General features: G+C 41.5%; 1 protein-coding gene across 1 annotated transcript in view; it reads right to left on the reverse strand.

Moving 5' to 3' along the window:
• gmds (GDP-mannose 4,6-dehydratase) overlaps nt 1–27,830 on the reverse strand; it is a 663,771-nt gene that overhangs the window by 524,180 nt on the left and 111,761 nt on the right. The window contains exons 3-4 of the mRNA XM_078539480.1: nt 15,856–15,943; nt 14,357–14,466 (exon numbers count right to left, since the gene is read on the reverse strand). Of these exons, the coding sequence (XP_078395606.1) occupies nt 14,357–14,466; nt 15,856–15,943 (198 nt within the window). The remainder of the gene's footprint in view (nt 1–14,356; nt 14,467–15,855; nt 15,944–27,830) is intronic.

Below are 27,830 nucleotides of genomic sequence, written 5' to 3' on the forward strand. Positions count from 1 at the left end.
TATTTTCTCCAGCACATTGTTAACAGCATTTATTGATAATATGGAGAAAATTATTAGTGCATGTAAGCGCACAAAAGTGAATGAGAGCATTGCTGAGCAATCGAGGCACCTGAAATGCCTTTTTAAAATGCCAATGGCCTGCTCAATCGTACTCCTGGTGATGACACGGTTGCTGTTGCAGTTGCTCTCTGCCTCAGTCTGAGAGCTCCAAAAAGGAGCCAGGTTCTTAAAGGGCTAGCCCTTGTCCCCATAGAAGCCAACCACAGATCTGTGAGTGTAGCTGAAATAGCTGAGGGAGTTGGGAACTCCTTAGTGTGAAGGATTTGGGGCAGCTACCAGGAAACCTTGCACACACCTGAAAGAAGACCTTGTTGGTCACTAAGCACCTGTACATTGAGTGAGTGAAAGGATTTTTGGTTGATGAAGGTGCCTTTATGGCAACATGGATGCAATCAATGACGCCCTGTACCTGAGAGAAGCCTGCTAACTGGACAATGGCCATGGTTCTCTGTGCCTGAGACACCAAATCAATAGAGAAATTAAGGTGCTCCTCCACAAGAGAAAACAGGACAAAAGTTACAACCTTAATGCAGCTACTTTTTTTTTGTTCATTTACGGGATGTAGATGTGGGCTTCGCTGCCTGGGCCAGAATTTATTGCCTTTCCCTAATTGCCCTTGAGGGGGTGTTGGTGAGCTGCCTTCTTGAACAGCTGCAGACGCTGTGGTGTAGGTACACCCATAGTACTGTTAGGGAGGGAGTTCCATAATTTTGATCCAGCAACAGTGAAGGTACGGTGATATATTTCCAAATCAGGATGGTGAGTGGCTTGGAGGGGAACTTGCAGGTGTTGATGTTCCCATGTATATGTTGCCCTTGTCCTTCTAGATGGTAGTGATCATGGGTTTGGAAGGTGCTGCCTAAGGAGCCTTGCAGAGTTTCTGCAGTGCATCTTATACATGGTACACACTGCTGCCACTGTTCGGCAGAGGTGGAGGGAGCGAATGTTTTGTGGAAGGGGTGCCAATCAAGCAGGCTGCTTTGTCCTGGATGATGTCAAGCTCATCCAGGCAAGTGAACAGTATTCCATCAACTCCTGACTTGTGCCTTATAGATGGTGGACAGGCTTTCACCGCACGATTCCTAGCCCCTGACCTGCTCTTGTAGCCACAGTATTATATATGGCTAGTCCAGTTCAGTTTCTGGTCAATGGTAACCCTCAGGATGTTGCCAGTGGGCGACTGAGCAATGGTAATGCCAGTGAATGTCAAGGGTAGATGGTTAGATTCTCTCTTGTTGGAGATGGTCATTGCCTGGCACTTGTGTGGCGCAAATATTATTTGTCACTTCTCAGACCGAGCCTGGATACTGTCCAGGTCTTGCTGCATTTGCACAAAGACTGCTTCAGTATATGAGTCCTGATTGGTGCTGAACGTTGTGTAAACATCAGCGAACATCCCCACCTCTGACCTTATGGTTAGAAGGAAAGGTCATTGATGATGAAGCATCTGAAGCTGGTTGGGCCAAGGACACTACCCTGAAGAACTCTTGCAGTGATTTCTTGCAACTAAGATGATTGACCTCCAACAACCACAACCATCTTCCTTTCTGCTAGGTTTGACTCCAACCAGTGGAGAGTTTTCCCCCTGATTCCCGTTGACTCCAGTTTTGCTAGGGCTCCTTGATGCCACATTTGGTCAAATGCTGCCTTGATACCAAGAGCAGTCACTCTCACCTCCAAGGAGGCCGAGATGGATCATCCACTTGGCACCTCTCCCTGAAGGTAGTTGCAAATGCTTCAGCCTTAACATTTGCACTGATGCGCTAAGCATCTCCATTATTGTAGATAGGGATATTTGTGGAGCCTCCTCCTCCAGTGAGTTGTTTAATTTTCACCGCCATTCACGACTTGATGTGGCAGGTTTGCAGAGCTTAGATCTGATCCATTGGTTGTAGAATCGCTTAGCTCTGACTATCACTTGCTGCTTATGCTGTTTGGCACACAAGTAGCAGCATGTTGAAACTTCACCAGGTCGAGACCTCATTTTTAGGTATGCCTGATGCTGCTCCTGACATGTCGTCCTGCACTCTTCATTGAACCAGGGTTGATCCCCTGGCTTGGTGGTAATGATGGAGCGGGGGATATGCAGGGCCATAAGGTTACAGATTGTGTTAGAGTGCAATTCTGCTGCTGCTGGAGGCCCCCAGTGTCTTATGGACACCCAGTCTTGAGTTGCTAGATCTGTTCGAAATCTATCCCATTTAGCACGGTCATCGTGCCACACAACACTTTGGAGGGTATCCTCAATGTGAAGACAGGACTTCATCTCCACAAGACATGTGCTGTGGTCACTCTTACCGATACTGTCATGAACAGATGCATCTGCGGCCGGCAGGTTGGTGAGGATGACGTCAAGTATATTATTCCCTCTTGTTGGTTCCCTCACTATCTGCTGCAGACCCAGTCTAGCAGCTATGTCCTTTAGGACTCGGCCAGCTTAGTCTGTGCTGGTGCTACCGAACCACTCTCGGTGATGGATATTGAAGTCCATGCACCCAGAGTACAATCTGTGCCATTGCCACCCTCAGTGCTTCCTCCAAGAGTGTTCAACATGGAGGAGTACTGATTCATCAGCTGTGGGGGGCAGCAGTACTTGGTAATCAGTAGGAGGTTTCCTTGCCCATGTTTGACCTGATGCCATGAGACTTCATGGGGTCCAGAGTTGATATTGCTGACTCACAGGGTAACTCCCTCCCAACTGTATACCACTGTGCCACCACCTCTGCTGGGTCTGTCCTGACAGTGAGACAGGACATACCCAGGGATGGTGATGGAGGTGTCTGGGACATGATCTGTTAGGTCTGATTCTGTGAGTATGACTATATCAGGCTGTTGCTTGACTAGTCTGAGACAGCTGTCTCAATTTTGGCACAAACCTCAAGATGTTAGTAAGGAGGACTTTGCAGGTTCAACAGGGCTGGGTTTGCCATTGTCGTTTCTGGTGCGTAGGTCGATATCGGGTGGTCCGTCCAGTTTCATTCCTTTTTATTAACTTTTTAGTGGTTTAACAGCTATGGATTGCTGACTGGAATATACCAAACAGGTCTCCCAATGAGCCCTGGAAAGAGCATGAGGCAAAAAAATTGAGAGCGACTGCTACCTTTACAGCCATTGCCAGGGCATGGAGGTTGATGGATTGTGGCTTGAGTTGTTCCCAGGCCATGTGACATATGTCTGTCACCACGTCACGGCTTAACGTCAGTCGCCTTCAGCACTGGTTCTCTGTCATATTGAGGTAGGGTGTCCTATGTCTGTACACCCTTTGTAGAGGGTAGTGCGTACTTGCTGCCTCTCCTTCTCCTCCTGGTGCGCATGCCATAGCCTCCTCCTCCTAAACTTCTGCCTTCCCTTTTGCCGCTCACGTTGACTGGCTTCTATGGCCTCTATAAGTGAGGGTGCCATGTCCACTTTCTGTCCTCCTTTGCACAAAACACAATGCAGCCTTCTTAAGCACACAGTTCTTCCTGACACCTGGGTGCATAAGTCAGTACGGGCAAAAAAAATTGCCCTGGGGGTCCGCTCCCTTGGCTTAAGGCAAGACAGTTGTTAGTGAGTTTGTGCCAATTCTGGGGCAGTGAAGACAAGTTTAAACCCAATTCCACAGGGGTACCGTCACCTCTCCAAAGGAGTACCCTGGTTATCCAAAGAAATGCACAAAGTTGAGACTAGCGCTTACCGTGTCTCCTCTGCCCACAGGTTCCTCACTCCTAGGCTACCAAAATCTGACTTGAGTGGAGGCAGCTGATGATTTAAATGGCCTGCTGCCTCTGTGAAATGCTCAGGCGCAAAGCACGACCTCCACCTTGAAAATGGGAAGTGCCATGTTTGGGGGCAGGACTTGCAATTTCCGGGCTTGCCCACCATTTTCGACATGACAGAGGCTCTCGTCATGGTGAAAATCCAGGCCTCTTTCCAAGAATGCTGCCTGACCTGCTGAGTATTTACAGCATTTTCTGTTTTAATTTCAGATGTCCAGCATGCACAGCATTTTGCTTTTGTATTGTTCTGGAAGTAGTTTGTTGCTTTGCCTTACAGAAACATAGTGCAGAATTTAATGAGCGCAGTGGGTGGGCCCAATGTCCACTATCAAAATTAGCGGCATCCCCGTTGACTCATTCTCTGGGAGCCCCAAGTGAATAAAGTCCATAATTGGTAGTGAGAACCCTGTCGTTAGGGCTTCCCAATCAGCAGGGGACATTTAATTACAGGACTTCCCCCAGTAAAATGGAAATCCAACCTCCAAGAGCTGACAGTCAATCAGATGCCAGTAGTTCTCCATTACTGAAGCGCCACAGAGTGCAGTGGCTGCTGCCGATAATTCACTTGGGTCTTCACCAAGGTTCACTGTGGGATCCCTGCACAAAGGCATGTGAGGGTGGAGTAGGGGTTGCCGACAACGAGAGGGAAGGGGGTTCAGTGGAAAGAGTAGCGGGATGTCTCTCAGCAAGCCCCACCTTCCTGACGCTGGATCCCTCAATCAGGCACTGAGACCCCACCCCACCCCAGAAGGCCACAAGCAAACCCCAACAAGGTTTGCTTCCTCTACTGCTGCTGGTTGAGTACCGTGGCAGCAGAAAGAGGGCCTTAAGTGAGCATTAATTGCCCATTTAAAGGCCTCATTTAGCATTCGGGCAGTACGACCGCTCGCAAGCCTTCCCGCCCGATCAAATGGTCTCCTTGCCTCAGAACGCACCTCCAGCGGGGGCTTTAAATTTTGCCCACAGGATCAGGAATTGAGCCTGTTCCACCATTCATTTAGATTATGGCTGATCTCTATCTTAACTCTGCTTGATCAATCTCAGTTTTGAAATTTTCAATGAGGAAGGTCATTGATGAAGCAGCTGAAGATGGTTGGGCCAAGGACACTACCAGGAGTTCCTCAGGGTAGTGTCCTAGGCCCAACCATCTTCAGCTGCTTCATCAATGACCTTCCTTCCATCATAAGGTCAGAAGTGGGGATGTTCGCTGATGATTGCACAATCTTCAGCACCATTCGCGATTCCTCAGATACAGAAGCAGCCCATGTCCAACTGCAGGAAGACCTGAAAAATATCCAGGCTTGGGCTGACAAGTGGCAAGTAACATTTGCGCCACACAAGTGTCAGGCAATGACCATCTCCGACAAGAGAGAATCCAACCATCGCCCCGTGATGTTCAATGGCATTAGCATCACTGAATCCCCCACTAGCAACATCCTGGGGGTTACCATTGACCAGAAACTGAACTGGACTAGCCATATAAATACTGTGGCTACAAGAGCAGGTCAGAGGCTAGGAATCGTGCAACGAGTAATTCACCTCCTGACTCCGCAAAGTCTGTCCGCCATCTCAAGGCACAAGTCAGGAGTGTGATGGAATACTCTCCACTTGCCTCAATGAGTGCAGCTCCTACAACACTGAAGAAGCTGGACACCGTCCAGGGCAAAGCAGTCCACTTGACTGGCACCACATCCACAAACATTCACCCCCTCCACCACCGACGCACAGTAGCAGCAGTGTGTACCATCTACAAGATGCACTGCAGGAATTCACCAAGGCTCCTTAGACAGCACCTTCCAAACCCACAACCAATACCACCTAGAAGGACAAGGTCAGCAGATAAATGGGAACACCACCACCTGGAAGTTCCCCTCCAAGTCACTCACCATCCTGACTTGGAAATATATCTCCGTTCCTTCACTGTCGCTGGGTCAAAGTCCTCGAACTTCCTTCCTAACAGCGCTGTGGGTGTACCTACACCACATGGACTACAGCAGCTCAAGAAGGTAGCTCACCACCACCTTCTCAAGGGCAACTAGGGATGGGCAATAAATGCTGGCCCAGCCAGCGAAGCCCACATCCCATGAATAAGTTTTTTAAAAACTGACCTAGCCTCAACAGCTGTTTTTGGAGTAGAGTTCCAGATTTCCATTCGTGTTAGTGTGAAAAAGTGATTTTCTGACATCACATTCCCAAACTGCCTAGCTTTAATTTTAAGCTTACGCCTCCTTATTTTGGACTCCCCCACCCGATGAAATAGCTTCTCTCTATCTACACTATAAGATCCTTTAATCATTTTCAACACCTCAAACAGATCACCCCTTAATCTTTTATATTCAAGGGAATACAATCCTAATCTATACAATCTGTTCTCATAATTTAACCCTGTTAGCCTCAATTATAAATGCTGTTGTATTTGATTATGTTCACCTACTACAGGGGGATGCTTTTGCTAATTCAGATTAGTTCCAAGGTTTTCTCTGCTGAAGTATGTGAACCGGGTTTCATTATTATCACCCACCCATAATGTCAACGGTCTATAAATACAACTAGAATTTCAAAAGGAAAACTTCTCAATTTCCCAGTAACAGCATGTACATTAATTTAAAAATAGAGTTAAATTCATAATCTTATTGGTATCAAAATATATCAAGACAAATTTTTAAACTTAAAAAAGTTAAATTTAAAATAATTTTTAAGAAATTGGTTGAACGTCAACTTTTCAGATCACCAACATTAAGATCAACTAAGCATTATAAAAATCACTAAAAGCAGCACCAAGTATGGTCACAAGGAAAGTAGACTTCAGCAGAAAAGTTCTATGCAATCAAGCTTTGCTATGATAATCAACAATTAATACTCTAATACTCATTTCTAAGCTTAATCACCCTTTTAAATTCTTGTTCAATGTTAAGAAGATAAAATACAAAAAATCCTCTGAAAAAAATCAGCATGTGTAGAGTTACAATTTAAACCAAGAATAGTTTAATTAAGTATAAGAACATTCAGAGGCATATGCATGTGCCAAAATGCTAGCACTGCAATGATTCTATACAAAAGGCTGTAAATTTTCAGGCCGGGCCAAGCGAGTATTGGCAGATTTAAATAAAAAATAATCAGAATGCAATATTGTATAAAAAACAGTAGGTCCGCTCTCAGGAGGCACCCAGAAGAGTTCATCAAACTTTTCAAAAATGTATCATTTGTCTGTGAACATCTGGACATAAATGAAATCTCCCATTTTACTCAAACCAAATAAGCATTGTGAAACATAAGGGGGGAAAAATCCTTCTCTATTCCAATGAAACAAGAGGTTTTGGAATATAAATTGTGTACTAAGGTAAACTGCTAAGGTAAAGGTGCATACAAAATGTGGATCACACCTGTCTTATAAATAAACTTGATATCACCCAAATGCTGGCTACTAGTACACTGCATTTTATTCCCACCTTTATTACTGTATATTCATTTTGATTTGACACAAATCTAGTTAACTACAATTTTAGTCTGTATTGAGCAGTCTACATGATATAACTGAAATTTAAACCATTTTCCAAATAAACTCAATGGTTTGTACCTGCTCCTGTTTTGGCCTGAAAAATTCAGCACTGCATTTTCATTTTTATATTAAAATAGTCCATAAAAAGGAACATTGGATTGTTTTAATAAAAGATCTTTATTGCAATCTTCATTGTAAAATTAAAATGAAAACAATCACTCCTAATCGCACAAGTGCATCTGTATTGCAACAGAACAATGTGTTATTGTAATGGGATTCACAAAGTTAGCCTGTTGTTTTTATTTTATCTTAGTCACCCAGTTCTTCTCAAACAGAAATCAACTTTAACCTGTTAAAAATATCATTGCTATTGTCCATGTATTAACTGTTGTTTCCAGGGCATGTTCTACATGTTGTGATTAATGGTAAAAGTGTAGGGGTGACTCAACACTCCTTTTCTAACAGTGGACAACTCTTAGGCATCAAATATTCACCTTACACTAAAAATTACACTTGATCTGTAAGACAGAAACCATACCTCCCATATAGAGTTTTCTGATAATAAAAAAATTATGTCAAAACTACAATCCTACTCTGCTACAGTCACTCATAAGAAGCCAGATACATGTTCTCAGCTCTGTGCATTGAAAAGGTCACTAAAACCACCTGTGGAAAACCATGGTTACTGTTTTAATGCTACAAATACAAATATGTATAGCATAATATATAATTACAAACTAGTCATTCTTTGCTGTCGAGCTCTTAACAAGCAGATAGTTAGATTCCTTATGAATTGCAGGATACAAAGAAACCTGAAACGAGTTTTGTTCATTTTTGTCGTCACAACGCAAAGGGCAGTGAAGCTTTTCTGAAATGCTGGCAGAGATTTGTGCGAGACAAGCGAACATTCCCAAGACATGCCTGCCTGATTCATGGGCTGACATTTCCTTTTTAAACTTGCTTGACTGAAAGCTATGCACACTGGCCAAACCATACCGTAACCTGAGGCAGCCCTATGTTTTCTGTAACAGAACGTTCCACAACTATTTCCTATAAATATTTTATCTTGCCAATTTGACCTGTAAAAACTAGCCAGTTTTTTTTTTTCCAGTTAGGCTCAATTATAAACCAAAATCAGTTCTCCAAGCAGAGTTGCAGAGAAGGAAGAAAGGAAACACAGAATCTTAAATGTGGAAACAACATAACTTTGCAGAGTCCCACCTGCTTTTTATATTCCGCTTCATCTTCAATGTTAATTATAAATCCAGCCTGCCTGACTTAATTGATGCCAGGAGCAGTATACATTCAGAGTACAATCGATATAAACTAAAAGTGCAGTTTGGTGTTTCTGCAGAGCACAGTATATGCATAGCTGCCAGCTTCTTAACAATGCATGGCACTCTGCTGCCATCTGTCTGTGGAAAAGGAAATGAATAACTGTGTACAGACAAAAGTGATACTTCTGTTTCTACAGTACCTACATGTCTACAAAAATGTAATTTACTGTAAAAACAGAAACTTACTTTCATGTCAAAAAGGTCACTTTACATGAGCATGCAAATAAAATTGAGTGAAGCCTTTGAATAATGACTGCAGTAGGATTACCACCACACAGCTCCTTGAAGATATATTATTTTTCTTTTAAATCACTTTATTCCTTTGTCAATTAAACTCACTGGGATAGAGTTTATGCTTGCTTGCACTGGTTTTTACAGTACAGTTTGTCCAGAAACTGCAAAAGATTGCAGCGTGTCAATTTGCACTGGTTTAAAAATTCATTGTGCTTAGAAGCCCACAAAATTGGTCACTGCCCTAGATCGAATTAATCACTATAGCGAGTTTCCACTAATTACATTTTCAGGCTTTTGAGGAGGCTCTTAAAGTTTTTAGTACAATGGCGCCAACAGGCACCTTTTAAAAAATTACTAATTAATTTACTAAAGAAACTAACTACTGTACACCAACCACCCAGTAAATATGTTCTGTATAGTTTTTAAAGGTTATTTTCAGTGATTTAAAACATGGTTACTTATACGTAGAACTAGATACTCTTGTTAAAAATGCTTAGTTTTTGTTGTAAATCCAATTTCTACTCTATTAACAAATCTCCACCAGGTTATCATTCTTAAATACATCAAGAAATATATTTTAATGCAAGGGAAAAAAAATAATATTTATGTTCTGAAAGCTGCCCAATTACATTGGCTTATGGAAGAATTCATATTTGTGATTGCGAGTGGGTAGAAACTTGAATCCTAACTTGAACTCCCCAGCTCAACTTCGAATAGCACCATGGGGTATTTTACCTAGTTCAAGGGGGTAAATAAGCCCTCGGTTTAAAGTCTCATTTGAAAGAATGCACCTCCAACAATGCACTGTTCTCTCAATACTACAGCGAAGTCTCAACTCAGATTATGTGCTCACATCTCTGAAGTGCAGCCTGAACCCCTGATTTTATGAATTATAGGAGGGAAAACTACCATACAGCTACGGCTGGCATAAATCTGGAAGAAATGTATCCTCTGAAACCATCATGTGAATATCTGCAATTGCTGTTGTGCTAAGTTGGTTGTTCCAATCATCATCAAAAACTATTTAGTGCCTCAGTCCTGAACCAGATGAGTGCCTCTCCATTTGCTATTTCTCAATACTCCAGAACAGGGGCCAAGATTTCTTCTACCCATCTCTCCACTGGGGCATTACAGCATTGGCAAAACCAATCATTCTAACCCTCTATTTCACTTACCCACAGGCCATTTATGGTGCTGGAAGACAGTCACTGCGGACAAAGAGGGGGAAGTGGAAGCTGGAGAAAGGATTGAGTGTGAGGAGAGCGAGGCAGCAACAGCTTCCAAAGGTGCTGGAGAACACAGACCCTGGCTTTGTCATGCAAATTATTCTAATTGAACTGTCAGTTGAAGGGTTGACACAAAGTCAGAGCCTCATGCCTTTGATTTTTCTTGAAAGTGCACCTACCTGCCATCCTTCCGCCCACCCCTGAACCCAACCCCCACCTTTCCCTCTCCCAAACAAAGTCACATACACCTGGCTCTCCTCAATCCAGGAAGAGCCCCATAACAACACCGAAAATTGAGTCTTGATGAAGATTAAGCCTCTTGATGTTTAGAAAGATGGTCCACAGGAGTAGCCAGAAGGCCCTGATGCTGGTGGCCAGCTCAGTGCTGGAAGGCCCAGAGGTCTGCAGCTACACTTCTGTTTCCACTCATCTAATTCAGTGCAAGACCCTACCAGGGCAAACCGGCAGGAGGAAATGCTTCCCGTGCAAAAAACACAGACAAAAAAAAATGAAGCAGTTTCTTTACCTGACTGAAGGCTGGAAAAGAAAATTGTCCCTTGCTTTTTAAAACAGGCCTAAATTGCCATTTTTATACTCATTAACATATTTGCTGCAATTTCTTTCTTTTCCTTATTTTAAATTGAATGTCTATCTTCAAAAGTACCTACACAAAAAAGTCCCTTTTGCACAAAGGGTGGAACAGGGTGAAGGTGAAAGTGGATGAGGAAGAGGACATAAGATGGAAGCAAAATCTGTTTGGCCAAACTTCTGATGAGGTAGTCCACGATGTGAATGGACAGAAAAATGGGGGATATTAATCATCTCATGATAAATGAACAGTGAAAGAGTGGTCAATTTTTAAAAAATGACAATAAAAGTATATCAGACAGAAAGGGTAAATTGAAAGTCCTTAAACTTAATGCGTTTAGACTACAGTTCAGACTAAAACATTCTCCATAGCATTTTTTAATAAGAGGATTATGCAAGGAGTTTCTGAGTAAACTTCCTTTCTAAACTAGCAAAATTTCCAGGCAGCCAAACAATCTGTTCCAGAGAGATTATATCTGGCCATAGAGGAGGTACAGTGCAACACATTAAGGGAAGTATTAAAACATCCTTCTTTCATTTGAAATATCAAATTTAAACTGAAAGGTGAAGGACATGCATGCCAGTCTAGGAACAAGAAAAACTTGAGTAATAGCTTCAAAAGAGAGTCAAAAACAGACCTGAATGTGGGTCCATAACATGTAGTTACATTAAAAATGCTATAGGACAGCGGTTTGTCTTAACCTAAACTGCAGGTACAGCCAACACTCCATCACTTGTCTAGCAATAAAGTGCAGGAATTTTCCATCATGCCCTGCAACAAAATTGCAGGTTGTTACGGATATGTATTGGTATTTCCCATGGCTAAAGTATCTAAATTGTTTACACAACTATCACAGTTATATGAAGGTATTTTTCTCTTCCCTTTCCACTCAGTTCACACTGATAGTCTTCCTGCCTCTTCCCTAGGCCATGCTTATACTTTTTTATTTCCCCACTATCTCATCCGTTGCTCTGATACTCCTCTTAAATCTCTCCAGTTCACACAGGCACTCTCTTCTCCCCTAATTCCTTTTTAAATTATCCTGGCATTCTTCTTCCTAGTACTAGTTTATGCTGGTGTTCTGTTTCCATCCTCTATTTCATACCAACACTTTCCTCCAATTTTCCCCCTTGCTTAAGGCATATTTACACCATTCTTCAATTCTCCCCAGTCCAGTTCACAAAGTCACCCTTCTCCAGTTCACTCTGGCAACGTTCTCACCAGATTTCACTCTCAGGCCTATTGAAACTCTGCTGCACACTGTGGGCAGGAGCTTCTGTTGAAAAGTTTCACAAGAACAAGAATTCTGATCCACAGTAAGTAGCAGCGTTTTGATCCCATGGAGAAGCAGCTGTGGGTAGGAGCCAGATGAAAATTGGAGAGTGGCATTGATTTTTGTCCACAAACACAAAGAACCAAACACTCAAGTCTGAAGTGTTGGCTGTATAAAGTTCTGCTGGTGGTATGCAAGTATGAAAACATGGGTTAGATTTTTCCCATCCAATGTTCATAATCAACAGTTGGGAATAGCATAATGCTTTGGTATTGGTGACATGGATGGAATACAAAATGAAGTTATCGTGAAATATCCGGTATATTCCATTTGTGAGGAGCCATTCTTGATTCTATATATTAAGTATTACTCAACCTGCTTATGTTAATATTCACCACTATGTATTATTAAAAATACATGTGTCACTAACAACTGTTTCTCTTTACCCTATCCCCAATATGAAACTTATTTTTCTCCTATTTTTCCCCACATTGGCAAGATGGGTCCTGGTTTTAGGCCTCTCACAAGGCTAATCTGTAGTCAGCTGCAGGCTGGTGCTTCATCATGTCGTTCATCAGCCCTTGCAAAAGAGCATTAAGTCTATGTCTAGCCCTTGCCTTCCCAATACAATCAATCAGTCAGGTAATTCCCCTCATAAACAATCACTAGTTTCCATCATGTCTTACCACTCCGTTATACAGGAACGCAATGCCCTAAAAAAAATCTAGTTTTATTGTTTTACCAACTAGACATGCACCATATCAATTACATCTCAGCTCTTTAAACAAAATAAACAGTAACATATTAAAATGGACTTCATCATAACATGATGCTGAGTATTCTTGTCATAAGTTTTTGAAAAAATAGATTATGAGAGGCAAGTTTCATACTTCACAATGACATGTGTTTATATTTCTATGAAAATTATGCTGCTACAGTTCTGTAATCACATTGTAAGAGCCTCTTCTATCTTCATGTGTTTCCTATAGGAAGCCAGGCTAATTTCCTATTATTTTACTTTCCTACTTTCAGAATGGCCCATTTTTAATTAACTGGAAGTGGGAGATTCATAGAGGACTGCAGCTTCTGGGAGGCAGCAGCCAACACAAATATATACATGTAAAAATATTGCAGACGAACATTCCATTAATTGAAACAGGAGACTTCTCTGAAGTCAAACTTAGAAGTCATACATCACACACAAAACAAACAAGTGGTACTGGGAAAAGAAAGCACAACATTAAGAGATAGGCAGTCACTTTATATCAGAACTCCAATACAAATGATTTCACTAAATAAGAACTTTTTTTATGCTAGCTATCCTTCAAGAATAATCCGTATTATTAAGGAGAAATAAGTTACAAAGAAGAATAAAGGAACATGAGAAAATTGCAAAAGACAAGCCATTGCAAAAGACAATCCATTTTTCGGATTAGATGTAACTATTGCCTTTACAAAATACAGATGCGGAGGAGATGAACCATAATTATTCTATATTACCCTTCTGCACGCAGAGCATCTATCACAAACTTGTATATCTAAATGTTTCCCTTTTAAAAATATCTTTTTTGTAAATAGTCCTTGGCTACAACACATTTACTTGTTGCTTTCATAACATGCCATGTACATGGCTTATTGTGGTAGTGATAACTTTTGCCGAATGGTAGAATTTGTGAAAAACAATTTCACATCGTGACAATGGTGCCGTGTGTACCACTGTGTTTGTGTGGTGTGTGTCAATGCTTAGTGGGTTCCGGTTATGCAAAAATTTACCCTCAGGCAAAACAGTCCAATTTCAGTTTTTGACTACAAAGGAACTAGAGATTAGTGGTCACAAAGTTGAGTCTAAACAGCATGGCAAAACATCATGTTAAGCTTACAAAACATTTAAAAAAAGAGTCCAACACCTTAAAAAGAAAAAAAACAATTTGAGAAAAATATCCTTGCTTCTAGATATCTCTTTACACTGTGCTGTACTTCTTTTTGCAGCTTTGATTTGAAACCATTTTAATATTGCAAAGTCTTTAGTACCAATTAATTTTATTTTACCTGTGTCCATCAGCACAATTCAGCAGAAAAACAGAAATTGCTGGAAATACTCAGCACATCAGGCAGCACCTGTGGGAAGTGAATTATAGTTAACTTTTCAGATTCATTGACATTTCATCAGAGTTCTGATGAAAAGCCATCGACCTGAAATGTTTCTCTTTCCACAAATGCTAGTTGACCTGAGTATTTCCAGGATTTTCTACTTTTATTTCAGATTTCCAGCATCCACTTTTGTATTAGCGCAACCAAACAGTTGCCTAATTTTCCTCAAACTGAGGTTTTGTATGCAAGACCCTCTAAGTTTACTTTCTAGGCGCTCAAAATCACTTACTTTAACATGGCTCTGTGCACCCAGGTTATAGATTTCAGTGGGCTTCACTTCATTAATGATCTTAACTAGGCACGTGCTGTCAGTGAGATCCCCATAGTGCAGCCTCATATCTGTAAATTGAAAGTCCAAGTTAGTATTAGCAGAGTCTGGAGTATACCAAATCAAAAAAGACAACAATGAACATCCTTCAAACCATTGCCCTTGAAGTCAAACTGAAATTAGATCAGACTGTGTAAAAGACATTTTATTTTGTGTTGCCTCTCTATTAATGAAATAATAAAAATAATACTTAATTGAGCATTGTCTATCCTGGAGTGTTAAAAAGAGGTTACTATACATTAGTGTTGTCTCTTTATTGTTAGCATAATTTTTAAAAAATGAATGTCAGGCTCTTAAAGAAAATGAAACATTAATAGCAAGGCATTCAAAACTTGGGAGTCAATAACAATCAATAGGAATTATGGATAGAAAAAACAAAGTTTAATATATTAACAGATATTTGCACTTTTATGGAGAAACATGAAAAATTAAGTTCACAGGCAATTAAATGCCTCAGCTCAATAGCAAAAAGTAATCAGTCAGCAGTCCAACATCTTTATTGAAAACGATCCACAGAAAAAAAACTGGACCAGTGCCAGTTCACAGTTAGATTTGTTTCTACACTTCCTGTTTATAATTTACAAATTTTCTCTCTTCACCCTTCCATTGTTCTAAATGCCCATATTTTCACTTTTTACACAGAAGTATTTAATGGTACCCTTAAATTACAGTTCTATTGACCAGAGATGAACCACATATAATTAATTCTCCATAGCAGGCACAATTGCATATAATCTCATCGGATACTACCATAGTGGCTGTGCAACAGCTCACAATGCTGCCATAATTTGAAAATTAAAATATTCAGTCCATTGTAAATATGTTGGAGATAATAAGAATCATCAAATTAAAATTGATATTTTTGCAATATTAAATTTTTAAGTATATTCTTAATATAGTAGTTTCTCAATGTTTTACAAGAAAAATTAAGCATCAAGAATCCACTGTGATCTATTAGTCCAACAAGTTTTATAACCTGAAGAAAATGAAAAGAAAAAGTTTAACAAAAAGGTTTTGTAAAAGTATTGACAATTGACAGGAAAATTCCTCAGTATTAAAAGGTAACTTTGCACAAATCAGAACCTGTGCCAGTGTATAGTTATGCATCATCTTAATTGTCTAAAAAGGTTTTAAAATTGACACCAATCCTAATAAAATGCATAAAATAACTGCTATTACAGCTTTATTGATGGACTGAGGTGGAAAAACTGAGTATGAACTGAGAGAAAATGAAACTGTGCTTCAAAAACTACCCTAGCACCAAACTGAATGCTTATTAATAAAAAAAAAATTATTAGGCAGCCATACAGGAAATAGAAGGCAAAAAAGGAAGTAAATTCAGCAAGGGTACAGTTTCATGGTAAAAGGAAAGCGTCAACCATGTACAAGTATGAACTTACTCCCTTCTATGTGCGTGTGAGGATTCTTGTACAAATGCTCAATACGCCCTGTGTTGAAAGAACTAGATCGACGTATAATGCCATGCACCTGGGAAGAAACATACAACAAAGTTAAATTTAGTCTTCATTCATTGAGTCTCATTAACAGACCTAAAAATAAGTTAGAGTTCAAAGGACAAAATGTACAGGAGGAACAGAACACCCTCTACCACCAATAAATACAAGAGTGCCCTTGAAATAAACGTAATCCATAAAATAACTCACTGGTTTCCCAAAAATATAACAGCAATGAAATCCAAGCGCTTATGTCTTAATTAAAAAAATGTTTTCACCACACAGGTATCATATGTTTCATATGGGCCATTATAGAATTTTTTGGTCAGCTAGGTGTCAGACACATGTAGAAATCAAGTCATGCTTAAGAGTCTCTAAACCAAATTACTGAGAAATCATAAGTTGACCATCTGTTTGCTCTGGCATTTTCTCTCCCTAAACTTCTCAGCCTGTCTATCTCTCTCCCTCCTATAAGTTGCTCCTTAATACCTATCCCTTCGACAAAGCTTTTGCTCACCTGTCCTATTATCTCGTGTGTCAAATTTGTCTGATAACGTTCCTTAGGATATTTTACTACATTAAAAGTGAGGTGCTGTTCCTCCAGTTTGTGTTGAGCTTCACTGACCTCATCAACAGCACCTCATCTTCCGACTAGGCACTTTACAGCCTTCTGGACTGAATATTGAGTTCAACAATTTTAGATCATGAACTCTCTCCTCCATCCCCACCCCCTTTCCGATCCCCCCCTTTTTTTCCAATAATTTATATAGATTTTTTTTCCCCACCTATTTCCATTATTTTAAATGTATTTCCATCCATTGTTTTATCTCTACCTTTTAGCCTATTTCAATCCCTTCCCTTCACCCCACCTCATCCCCAGTAGGGCTATCTGTACCTTGCTTGTCCTGCTTTCTACCCTTAATTAGCACATTCCTTAGATAATATTACCACCTTCAACACCTCTTTGTCCTTTTGTCTATCTCCACCTATCACTGGCCCTCTATCCAGCTCTACCCCGCTTAAACCAGCTTATATTTCACCTCTTTTCTATTTTTACTTAGTTCTCTTGAAGAGTCATACAGACTCGAAACGTTAACTGTGTTCTTCTCCGCAGATGCTTCCAGACCTGCTGAGTTTTTCCAGGTATTTTTATTTTTGTTTTGGATTTCCAACACCCGCAGTTTATGCTTTTGCCATAAAATAAGACATGGGTGTACTCATTACAATATACAACTAGCACACCTCATGGTTAAAGCAGTAGAAAAATTCATCAACAAATCATTTGAGAAAATAGATACGATTCTTTAGAAACGCTTGGAAAGGGCATTATCAGTCCATCTTCAAGATGACATTAAACAAGCTCTTGATGAAAACTTTGAACAGGGAGGAGGCTAGTGCTCAATCTTGTTTACTCTTGAGAGAAAATGTCCGAATCAATGTCCATCTGGTCCACGTGGTTATTCAAGGGTAGTAACCTCAGGGTTATTGTTAACGTTGGAATCATGCTGCAATGGAGCACATGCTTTAAGTTTATAATTAAGAGCAGCTGCCGTCAATTGGGGAAAGATTAGGGAATTATTGCAAGTGTATAAAAACCAGTTCACACTGGGTGTAGGGGGAAACAAGAGGGATCTGTGCTTTTTCTCTGTAGCAAGTCTGGATTAAGGAAAAGACTGGCTTTAGATTCCTCCTTTCCTCAATGTATGAACAATGACTTTAACACTATTACCCAAGCCACGTAAGGTCTTAGGTGAAAAAATAAGTAGCTCTGTATATTGCATAATTTGACAGAAAGGAAGCATCTTTCAAATAATGGTCATAACATGATAGAGTTTTATGTTGGGTTTGAGAAAGAGAAAGATCCCACACGAACCAAGGGTTTAAACGTAATTAAGACTGACTTTGAAGCAATGAGTCATGAACACATGAGACTGGGCTGAGTTTTTAACAGATATACAGACAGAATAACAGTGGGATGTATTTAATTAAGTGTTTAGTACAATACAAGGCAAATACACACCCCTAAACAGCAAAGGTTCTACCACACAGTAAAGCAACTACATCAACGTATAAAGTAAGACATAAAAGAAAACTAAAGAAAGTGACTTACACGAATGCCAAGAAAAGCGGTAATCCAGTGGACTGGATTAGAAGGCAAAAAAAGATGAAGAAAACATTATGAACTGCAAAAAAGAAATAGCCTTTTAAATAATTTTTGAACCTGTCCATTAGTTTTTAGTGATTTCTGTACTTGAATCCCAGAATCTCTCCACTCCTCCATAGTTCATAGCATTTCACCAGGTGGAAAATACTCAAATCTCTTGGGTCCAAGGTGAGCAGCCTCACACCTTCCAACATTGAGCTCCATCTGCCACAATTTTTCCCACTCATTTAATCTATCAATTTTGCAACGTCCTTCTCATATACCTACTAACTTAGGGTCGGGTTTTCATCTATGAGGTGAAAATCGCAAGGCAGGCCATTTCACAATGTCATGATCCTGCCTCCTGCCTGGCAGTGCCCACCCATGCTATTTTCATTGCAGGGTGGTGGGGCAGCCTGGAGTCAGGGCTACTACCACCCAGAACAGAGCAGAGGGGGAAAACAGGGGCGAGCAGATGCCAAAGCAGGCAGGTTAGAAGGCCAACCTCAATTCCTGAGACACCGGCACAGTTCTGTACATGAGCGTTAGACAGCTAGCCCTGACCCTTCACCCCCCCCCCGTCGACTCCACTCACTCCCCCATGCCCCATCCATATCCCCTGCTCTCTCCATGCCCACTCACCCAGTGTCTACAATGGATGGAACTCATGAGCACTATAATAATATTGGAAGGTCTTTGATATGCTCATGAAACTGTCAAAATAAGCAAACACATGCCAACTCCACCAAGTGGGAATAAATCTGTCAAAATATACAAACAGCTATTCAAAAGCCTCTTTAAAAATAGCCTTCCTGGGAGCTCATAAAACTGTCAATTAAAACAAAGCTCATAGACTGCTCGACAGCTGAATCAAGAACCCTGTTAAGCTGAATTCATTAGTAAGGTTTGGAGCTTTGATAATGAGATTGCATTGCGCAACTGCATCAACAAAGCCTTCAGAGATTATCATATTAAAGCCTTTTAAGTAGTGGATTAGATGGCCATCTGCTGCACTGTTTCAAAGGCTGAACAGATGGCTGATCTGTCAAATAGTGAAAAGATCAAAGCATAGAGTGCAACTGATATAGTAAAATGTGAATCTCAGCACTGTTCAATGCATAAGAGCACTTTATCCAGTGGATAATGCACTATGATGCATCTGAAGACATTTCCACTTTCACAATGCTAGTCAATTACCTCTTCTAAACAAAGTCTTATCAAAAATCACTGTATTAAGAACACTTTTAACACATCATGTACCATTATATTATGACATGGGGAGTGGCAACAGCCTTTGAATGTACCTGTCAAAAGGTTCGCCACTCCAGACTAGGTTCTCCCATGGTTTACAACCCCTCTACTGGGAACTACACTGCCTACCAACATAGGCCCGATTCCATGAGAATAGCAGCAGGTCTAAAATGCCAACCTCCGCAATGGAGCTGGCATGGTGGAGAGTGCTGCTTGTGGGTTTGCTACCCACACCCTTATCGCGTGCCTCTAAAAATAGCCGGTGACGGGAATAGCGACAAGAATCACAGAATTGGGTCCTGTCCACCATTTTTAATGCCTGCCTGCCTCTGTTCCAACACGGATAGAGGCATGAAAATACAGCCCTTAATGTCATCAGCAAACCTCAATATAAAGTATTTCTAATCCAAGTCATTTATAAATATAGTGAAAAGTTGTAGCCCAGGATAGATCCCTGAGGGAACACTGCTAGTCACATGCAAAGAGCCATCATATTAATCCAGCTGCCCTTTCCCCATACCATTGCAAGTTTTCCCCTTCAAAAATTTATCTAATCTTCTTTGAATGTTAATATTGAATCTATTTCCACCACCCCTTCAGGCAATGTATTCCAGATCATAACAAACATGTTTTTCAAACAAAGTGAGATATCTCCCCTCTGATTCTTTTGTCAATTACCTTAAATCTAGGTCCTTTGGCTATCAAGTCTCCTGCCACTGGAAACAATTTCTCCTTATTTATTCAATCAAAATCCTTCATGAACTTTTGAACAGCTGTTAAATTCCCTTAGACTTCTCAGTTCTGAGAAGAACAATCCCAGCCTCTTCAGTCTCTCCACATAGCTGAAGTCCCGCTTCCGTAATGCAATTCAAATAAACCTCCTCAGTATCTTCTCTGAGGCGCTGACATGCTTCCTAAAGTGTCAGTGATTTATAAAGATTTATCATGACTTCTTTGTTTTAGTATACTCTGCCTCTATTTATTCCTTATGCTTTCTTTTAAAACAACCTTATCAACTTGTCCTGCCACCTTCAAAGATTTGTTTGTACAACCCCAGGTCTCTGTGTTCCTGCTCCCTTTTAAATTTGTACCATTTAGTTTATATTGCTTTCTCTATTCATCTGTCAATATGCATTACTTCACACTTCTGTTTCAAATTTTATATGCCGTATAGTTGCCCATTTCATTAGTCTATTTATCGTCTCCTAAAGTTTGTTACTATACCCCTCACTGTTCGTTACATTTTTTTAGTTTTGTATAGTTTGCAAATTTTAAAATTATGCCCTGTATACACAAGCCAGGTCATTAATATATATTAAAAAGAGTAGTGGTCCTAATACTGGGGTACACCATTGTACACATTCCTTGGGTCTGAAAAAAATCATTCACCACTACTATGTGCTTTCTGTCCCTTAACCAATTTTGTATTCTCACACACACTGCCCTTTAATTCCAGTTTCCTAACTGGAATTAACTATTTGTTACTTTATCAAACACCTTTTGGAAGTCCATATACCAGTTTTGGGCAACCTAGGTTAGTGAGTGGGCCACATGAGTGGTCCTCCTTCATCTCAGTGGGCTGCAAGTTTGAAATCAGGCATGTGCACTAACCATGATCCCATGAATAAGAATTTGCGGGGCATGCCAACTGAACCATAGCAGCACTTTGATTGGACGCAGAGGGAGTGCACGGCTCTCACAGCAATATTCCGTGCAATTAGCACGCACCTCACTTCATATGCCCTTGCTTTGCGTGCATATCACTTTAGTGATACCGGTAGGAAAAAAACAATGTGGATGGAAACCAGTGGAATCTGGCAACCCTGCGCACGGGCAACAGTCAACAAAATGTCTCGCGGGCCGCACTCAGAACCCTGATGGGCTGCATGCAGCCCGGGGGCCGCAGGTTGCCCACCACTGCCATATACACAACATTAGGAGCTTACATTAAACTTCTTCATTAGTAAGCAAAGAACTCAATCAAGTTAGTCAAACATATATAAAGATACAAGCTATCGCACACATTCAGTACAAAAATAACATTCGGCCTGCACCTGTCTGATTACACTGCAGGCATCTAGCGCATCAGACCTACGTGCCATGATGAGCAATTATACAATAGAACCTCAAATGTTTATAAAAGATCTAGGCCAAGGTCATTATTATTCAAAAGCACAGAGTTGCAAAATATTACTTTTTCTTTATCAGCTCCTTCTAACAGGTCCCACATTTGATTTGACACCAATTCTATTTGATCTTCAAGGGACATTCTTTCATCCATTTCAGGGCAAACAAGCTTGCAGAAGTCCTTGAGGAGGCTGATTTCCTTCCGAGAAATAATAAGTGCATTATTAATGCCATTTCTGAAGTCATTCTGAACATGCTCCTGTTTGAAGTTCTCCAGTACATATGTAATATGTAACACTGTACGATGACGTCGCTTCTCCATTTCTGTCCTCATAAATTGTTCACATCGTAGTGTGGGGGGTTATTCTGTAGTGAAATAGGAAACAAGTTTAGGTTCCACTGATTCACCTGCTAACTTTTTCATTCCCACCTTTTATTGTCATTTTGGAACCTTCTTCCTTTTGGACTTCTTCTTTCTACCACAGAGTTTAGTCTCAGCCATCTTTTTGACTTCACTGTCAGCCAGACTTCTCTCAGGTGAAATTTCAACTTGACTTAGTTCAATAGTTGAGCTATCCATGAGTTAATTATCTACTCACATCTTGGAAAGTTCGACGATTTTTGCTTTCAAAGCCTCTTTAGCTTCATTTAGCTGATTCTTCAGTTCTTCTGTCTCCTTGTATCTGTTCGCTTCCTCTGGAACCTTGAACATTGCTGCGTCTTCTCTGCCAACTGGTTCTTCAGTTTGTTCAGAGGGGTGGTAAATTCTTCCTGTTTCTCTTCATACTTTTCCAGAGGCACAAACTTTGACCTGAGGGATCCTTGTAGTGTATGAAGGTCTCCCCACAAATTTTCCTTTTCTTTGCAAAACTCTCTTTCTGCATTTTAAATTCCGTCATTCAGCACAGTCTCCTTGAGTTTCTTCTGCTGTTCTTCCATGTCACTGTTTAAGACAGTCTTCATTTCTTCAGGTTGCTGAATGGCAACACACTCCTTTTTCATCCAGTTGCAGTCCTTAGACTCTCCAGGCTCTTTCTGAAGTATCTTGCCTTGTTCATTTTTCAAGACAGGAACTCGTCCTGCTTCCTTCTGAAATCTCACTGGCCAATCAAGATTAATTTCCCTCAACCAATTTTGGCCTGGAAGGCTTGGTCCTCTACCTTCTAATACCATCACTGGTAGTCATGCTGATTGGTGTCTATAATGAACAGTTACTCTGGTGATACCTTTTACCTGGATTTCTTTGGCTGTGTACGTTTTCAACTTGGCAGATGTTTGTTCCAAATATAATTGTTGGTCACCTTTATTTAAATGTCTGAAAGTGTGTTCTTCTATTACAGTGGTAGAAGCACCCGTGTCTACTTCCATTTTTAATGGTTTGCCATTCACTTGTACTGTGACAATAATTGGCTCTGTCTTCCCAACTTTCATGTTGAATAATGAATAGGTGTCAGAATTGGTTGTTTCTGGCTCTTCTACACTATATACTTCATTGAACTTCGATTGTTGCCTGGATGCCTGTTTAAATCTCTTTGTAATGTTTCAATATGTGTCCACTTCTGCGACAAAAATAACACTCTACCTTTTTAAATTGCCAATCATTAGGAGCATAATTGTTTCCACATTGATAAAAATTAGCTTTCGATTTTGCTGCTAAGCTGTTTCCTCTAAGTTTTCAGTTAGTGGGGGTTGTTTCCCACTTTGCGGTGGACTCAGGGCTTTTCTCGCCACTTTCGGCTGACTTTCGATTCCCACCCAACTAGGAGAACGGTGCCATTTTACACTCCTTGAATCGCTTGTGAATCCCATACAGCGCTTTCCATCATAAGTGTTATTTCTAATGCTTTCTTAAAATCAAGATTCACTTCAGCCAGTAATCTTCGCTGTAAAGCATCCTCCTGCACGCCACATACCAAATGTTCATTCAGGGTTTCACCAAAATTACAATATTCTGTTAGCTGTTTTAATTTCACCGTGCGGGTAACAATGGTCTCTTCAGGGGCTCTATTCTGTGAATTGAACCTGAACCTCTGCATTGTGACTGAGGGCTTCAGTTGAAAATGTCCCTTAACGAGATCTATTAATTCACTGAAAGTTTTTGAATCTGGGGCACTGGAAGCCGTCAAGCTTCGAATTAAACTGTAGGTCTTGCTCCCACAAATACTCAGGAGAATTGCTCTGCTCTTTTCTTCCCCCGTGATTTTGTTGGCTTGAAAGTAGAATGCAAAACGTTCCACATATTGAGTCCAGTTGTCTGTGGCTGGCTCAAAGGGATCGATTCTGCCAAACTGTTGCATCTCGGATGAGTATATTTTCCGTTCTTTTTAATGAACATAAATACTCACAATCACTGGGCGAGGGTCGGTACCAGATCTGATTTATCCTCGTTGCCAGTTTGTTATAGAGTTGATTTTCTAGGCAACTTTTCTTGGTGGACACATTTAACTTTATTTGCAAGACAGCAGCAGCAACTGCATGTGTACATCAAACTCTATAACTAAAGAAGAACACTCTCCTAGAGGTTCCCTGTGCTGCTAACTCATTGGTTTGCACGGCTCATGTGATTTTACAACACAGGATTATTTTTAAAGCTACTGTCCTACATTTATCAAAACTATAATTACTACATTTCCATGGTCTCTGATCCAACACTGTGGTTTATAAAAAAAAGTATGGTAATTAATTCATTGGTGTGCTCCTTCAATACTGTCCATGGTTTCAACTACTTTCTATGCAACTCTTATAAGGTTATTCTTAATAAATTTGCACTTGTTCTTACATGTTCTTATTTGCATTCTTACCCAACTATTTTATCTTCTAATTTTGAAAAGATGGCTCAACATCAAAATATCTAGATATGTAACAGAAAAACTGAAATTTTGAAAGGCTGACACTAAAGTGCTAAACCTTCCAATTACACAACAAGAGCAGCAATTTACTTTTATAGTGTCTTTAATTTAAATAATGTCCCAATGTTCTTTGCAGAAGCAGAGGAGAGTGCGATAGGAGGACCCTGGGACAAGCAGTCAGCAACACATAGAGGAGAGTCTGAGAGGAGGGCCCTGCGACAGACATTCAGCAGCACCTAGGGGAGAGTGTGAGAGGAGGGCCCTGTGACAGGCAATCAGCAGCACCTAGGGGAGAATGCGAGAGGAGGACCCTGACACAGGTAGTGAGCAGCACCTAGAGGAGAGTGCGAGAGGAGGGCCCTGTGACTGGCAATCAGCAGCACCTAGGGGAGAGTGCGAGAGGAGGACCCTGACACAGGTAGTGAGCAGCACCTGGAGGAGAGTGCGAGAGGAAGACCCTGGGACAGGCATTCCCGAGGCTGAGAGGTTCGTCGATAGCACATTTCAGGACGTGGTCACCCCGATGCTTAAGGAAGTGCAAGCAGAGAGGGAATGAGTGACCACCAGACAGAATAAAGGGACCAGGCAGGTAGTGAGAGAATCCCCCAAGAGCATATCGCTCGCAAACAGTTTTTCGGCCTTAGAAAACGGTGACAGTGACAGTTCCTCTGTGGAGACCAACCAGGGCAAAGGCCATGGCACTGTGGGTGGTCCAGCTGCTCAGGCAGGGAGGAAGAAATGTGGAAGGGCAATAGTGATAGGGGATTCATTAGTGAGGGGAGTAGACAGGCGCTTCTGCGGCCGTAGACGTGACTCCAGGATGGTATGTTGCCTCCCGGGTGCCAGGGTCAAGGGTGTTACGGAATGGATGGAGGGCATTCTGAAGGGGGAGGTTGAACAGCCAGAGATCGTGGTCCATGTTGGGACCAATGACATAGGAAGAAAGAGAAATGAGGTCCTGCAAGCAGACTTTAGGGAGTTAGGTAGGAAATTGAAAAGCAGGACTTCAAAGGTAGTAATTTCCAGATTACTTCCAGTGCTACGCAGTAGTGAGTATAGAAACAGAAGGATAGAGCAGATGAATGCGTGGCTGGAGAGATGGTGCAGGAGGGAGGGCTTTTGATTCCTGGGGCACTGGGGCTGTTTCTGGGGGAGGTGGGACCTGTACAAGTTGGAGGGGTTACATCTGAACAGGAACGGGACCAACATCCTCGCGGGGAGGTTTGCTAATGCTGTTGGGTGGATTTAAACTAAATTAGCAGGGGGATGGCATCCTGAAAAATAGTTCAGAGGGGAGAGAAGCTGAGATGGAATTAGAAGTTAAAATGCTAGTGAGTCTGGAAGGCAGAGGAAACATAGGCTAGACAAGAAAGAAGTGACTCTAGCAAGGCTAAATGGAATATATTTTAATGCAAGGAGCCCGAGGAATAAGACAGACGAGCTGAGGGCACAGATAAGCATGTGGGAGTATGATATAATAGCTATGACTGAGACTTGGCTAAAAGGGCAGGATAGGCAGCTCAACCTTTCTGGTTATAGGGTATACAGACCGGATAGAGAGGAGGATAGAAGAGGAGGGGGGGGCGTCACAATATTGATCAAAGAATCAATTATAGCAGTGAGGGGGTTGATTTGTGGAAGGATCATCAAATTAGGTCATATGGATAGAAGTGAAAAACACAAAAGGGGCAAACACACTTTTGGGTGTGTACTATAGACCCCCAAACAGTCAGGGAGAGATAGAGGATAAAATATGTAATCAAATTTCAGAGAAGTGTAAGAATAATAAGGCAGTTACAGTAGGGCATTTTAACTACCCAAACATCAGCTGGGATAGTTTTAGCGTGCAAGGTAGGGAGGGAGCAAAATTCTTAAGTTGCCTCCAGGAGAACCTTTTTAGCCAGTACGTAGAAAGCCCAATAAGGGAGGGGCAGTTCTGGACCCAATATTTGGAAATGAGGCTGGGCAGGTGGAACGCATGTCAGTAGGAGAGCATTTTGGAGATAGTGACCATGGGGAGAATTTTCTCCCCGTTGGGCTGGCCGGTTGGGAGCGGGCTTGGGCAGGCAAGGACCGATCGCCGCCCGCGATCGGCTGCACGCTGCCATTTTATGTGGGCAAGCCAATTAAGGCCTGCCCAGCGTGACGTGCGTCCGGTAGCGCACAGCACTACCTGTGCGGGCTGGCGAGGAGGAGGGAGACGCAGGGCCTGCGCTCTTTCGCGCATGCGCGTGAAAGAATGCAGAAATCTCCCTGAGGCACGGAGCTGCTTCCAGGAGATTAACTTCAGTTTTGAAGTTGGAAAAAATAAAAAAGTAAAATTATTCAGACATGGCCCCTGATGTGACAGTGTCACATGAGCTGGGACATGTTTATGAATTTTCATAAAATTTTTAAATTAATTAATAAAACCTTCATGAAACCTCATCCCGCCCATGGATGAGGTTTCATGAAAAATGTGAAGGCCGCCTGGGCTCTTTGCCTGCCCGCCAACCTTAAGGTTGGACGGGCAGCCCTGTCAAATTGCTTAATTAGTTTATTAATGGCCTTAACATGCCTTTGACAGTTCGGTGGGCGTGCAGCTGACTCTGGTGCGCGCCCACTGAACGGAAGATCAGAATGATGCGCGGTGACGTTGGGACACACGGCCAATGTCACCGCGCATCATTTTACACAACGGCGTGCGGGGCCTGCCCCCGCATGCCGAACAGAAGATTCTGGCCCATAGCTCAATTAGATTTAGGATAGTTATGGAAGAGGATAAGGTTGGGCCGGGAATAAAAGTTCTAAACTGGGGAAAGGCTAATTTTACTAAGATGAGATACAATTTGGCCCAAGTGGACTGGGAGCAGCTACTGGCAGATAAAACTGTGTCAGAGCAGTGGGAGGCATTTAAGGAGGAAATAGCGCGTGTACAGGACAAATATGTTCCCTTAGAGACAAAATGGGGGGACCAAGTCCAGAGAACCCTGGATGTCACGGGACATAACGGTTAGGATTAAGAGAAAAAGAGAAGCTCATGGCAGATACCAAGAGCTCAAAATTGCAGAGTCCCTAGAGGAGTATAAAAAGTGCAGGGGGGATCTTAAAAAGGAAATTAGGAAAGCTAAGAGAGTGCATGAAAAAGTATTGGTGGGTAGAATAAAGGAAAACACAAAGGAGTTTTTTAAATATATAAAGAGCAAGACAATAACTAGGGAAAGAGTAGGGCCAATTAGGGACCATAGAGGTAATCTATGTGTGGACCTGGAAGACGTGGGTACAGTCCCCGATGAATACTTTGCATCGGTCTTCACAATGGAAAAGGACAACGCAGGTATAGACATTAGGGTGGAGGACTGTAAAATATTAGAGGGAATTAACATCGAGAGAGAGGAGGTGCTAGTGGGTTTAGTGGCCTTAAAAGTGGATAAATCCACAGGCCCTGATAAGATGTATCCCAGGCTGTTGAGGGAGGCAAGGGAAGAGAAATCAGGGGCCCTGGCAGTAATTTTCAAATCCTCTCTGGCCACAGGTGAGGTGCCAGAGGACTGGAAGACTGCTAATGTTGT

Source organism: Cetorhinus maximus, chromosome 3 (assembly GCF_964194155.1).
Source record: "Cetorhinus maximus chromosome 3, sCetMax3.hap1.1, whole genome shotgun sequence".
In the NCBI taxonomy this organism is placed as follows: domain Eukaryota; kingdom Metazoa; phylum Chordata; class Chondrichthyes; order Lamniformes; family Cetorhinidae; genus Cetorhinus; species Cetorhinus maximus.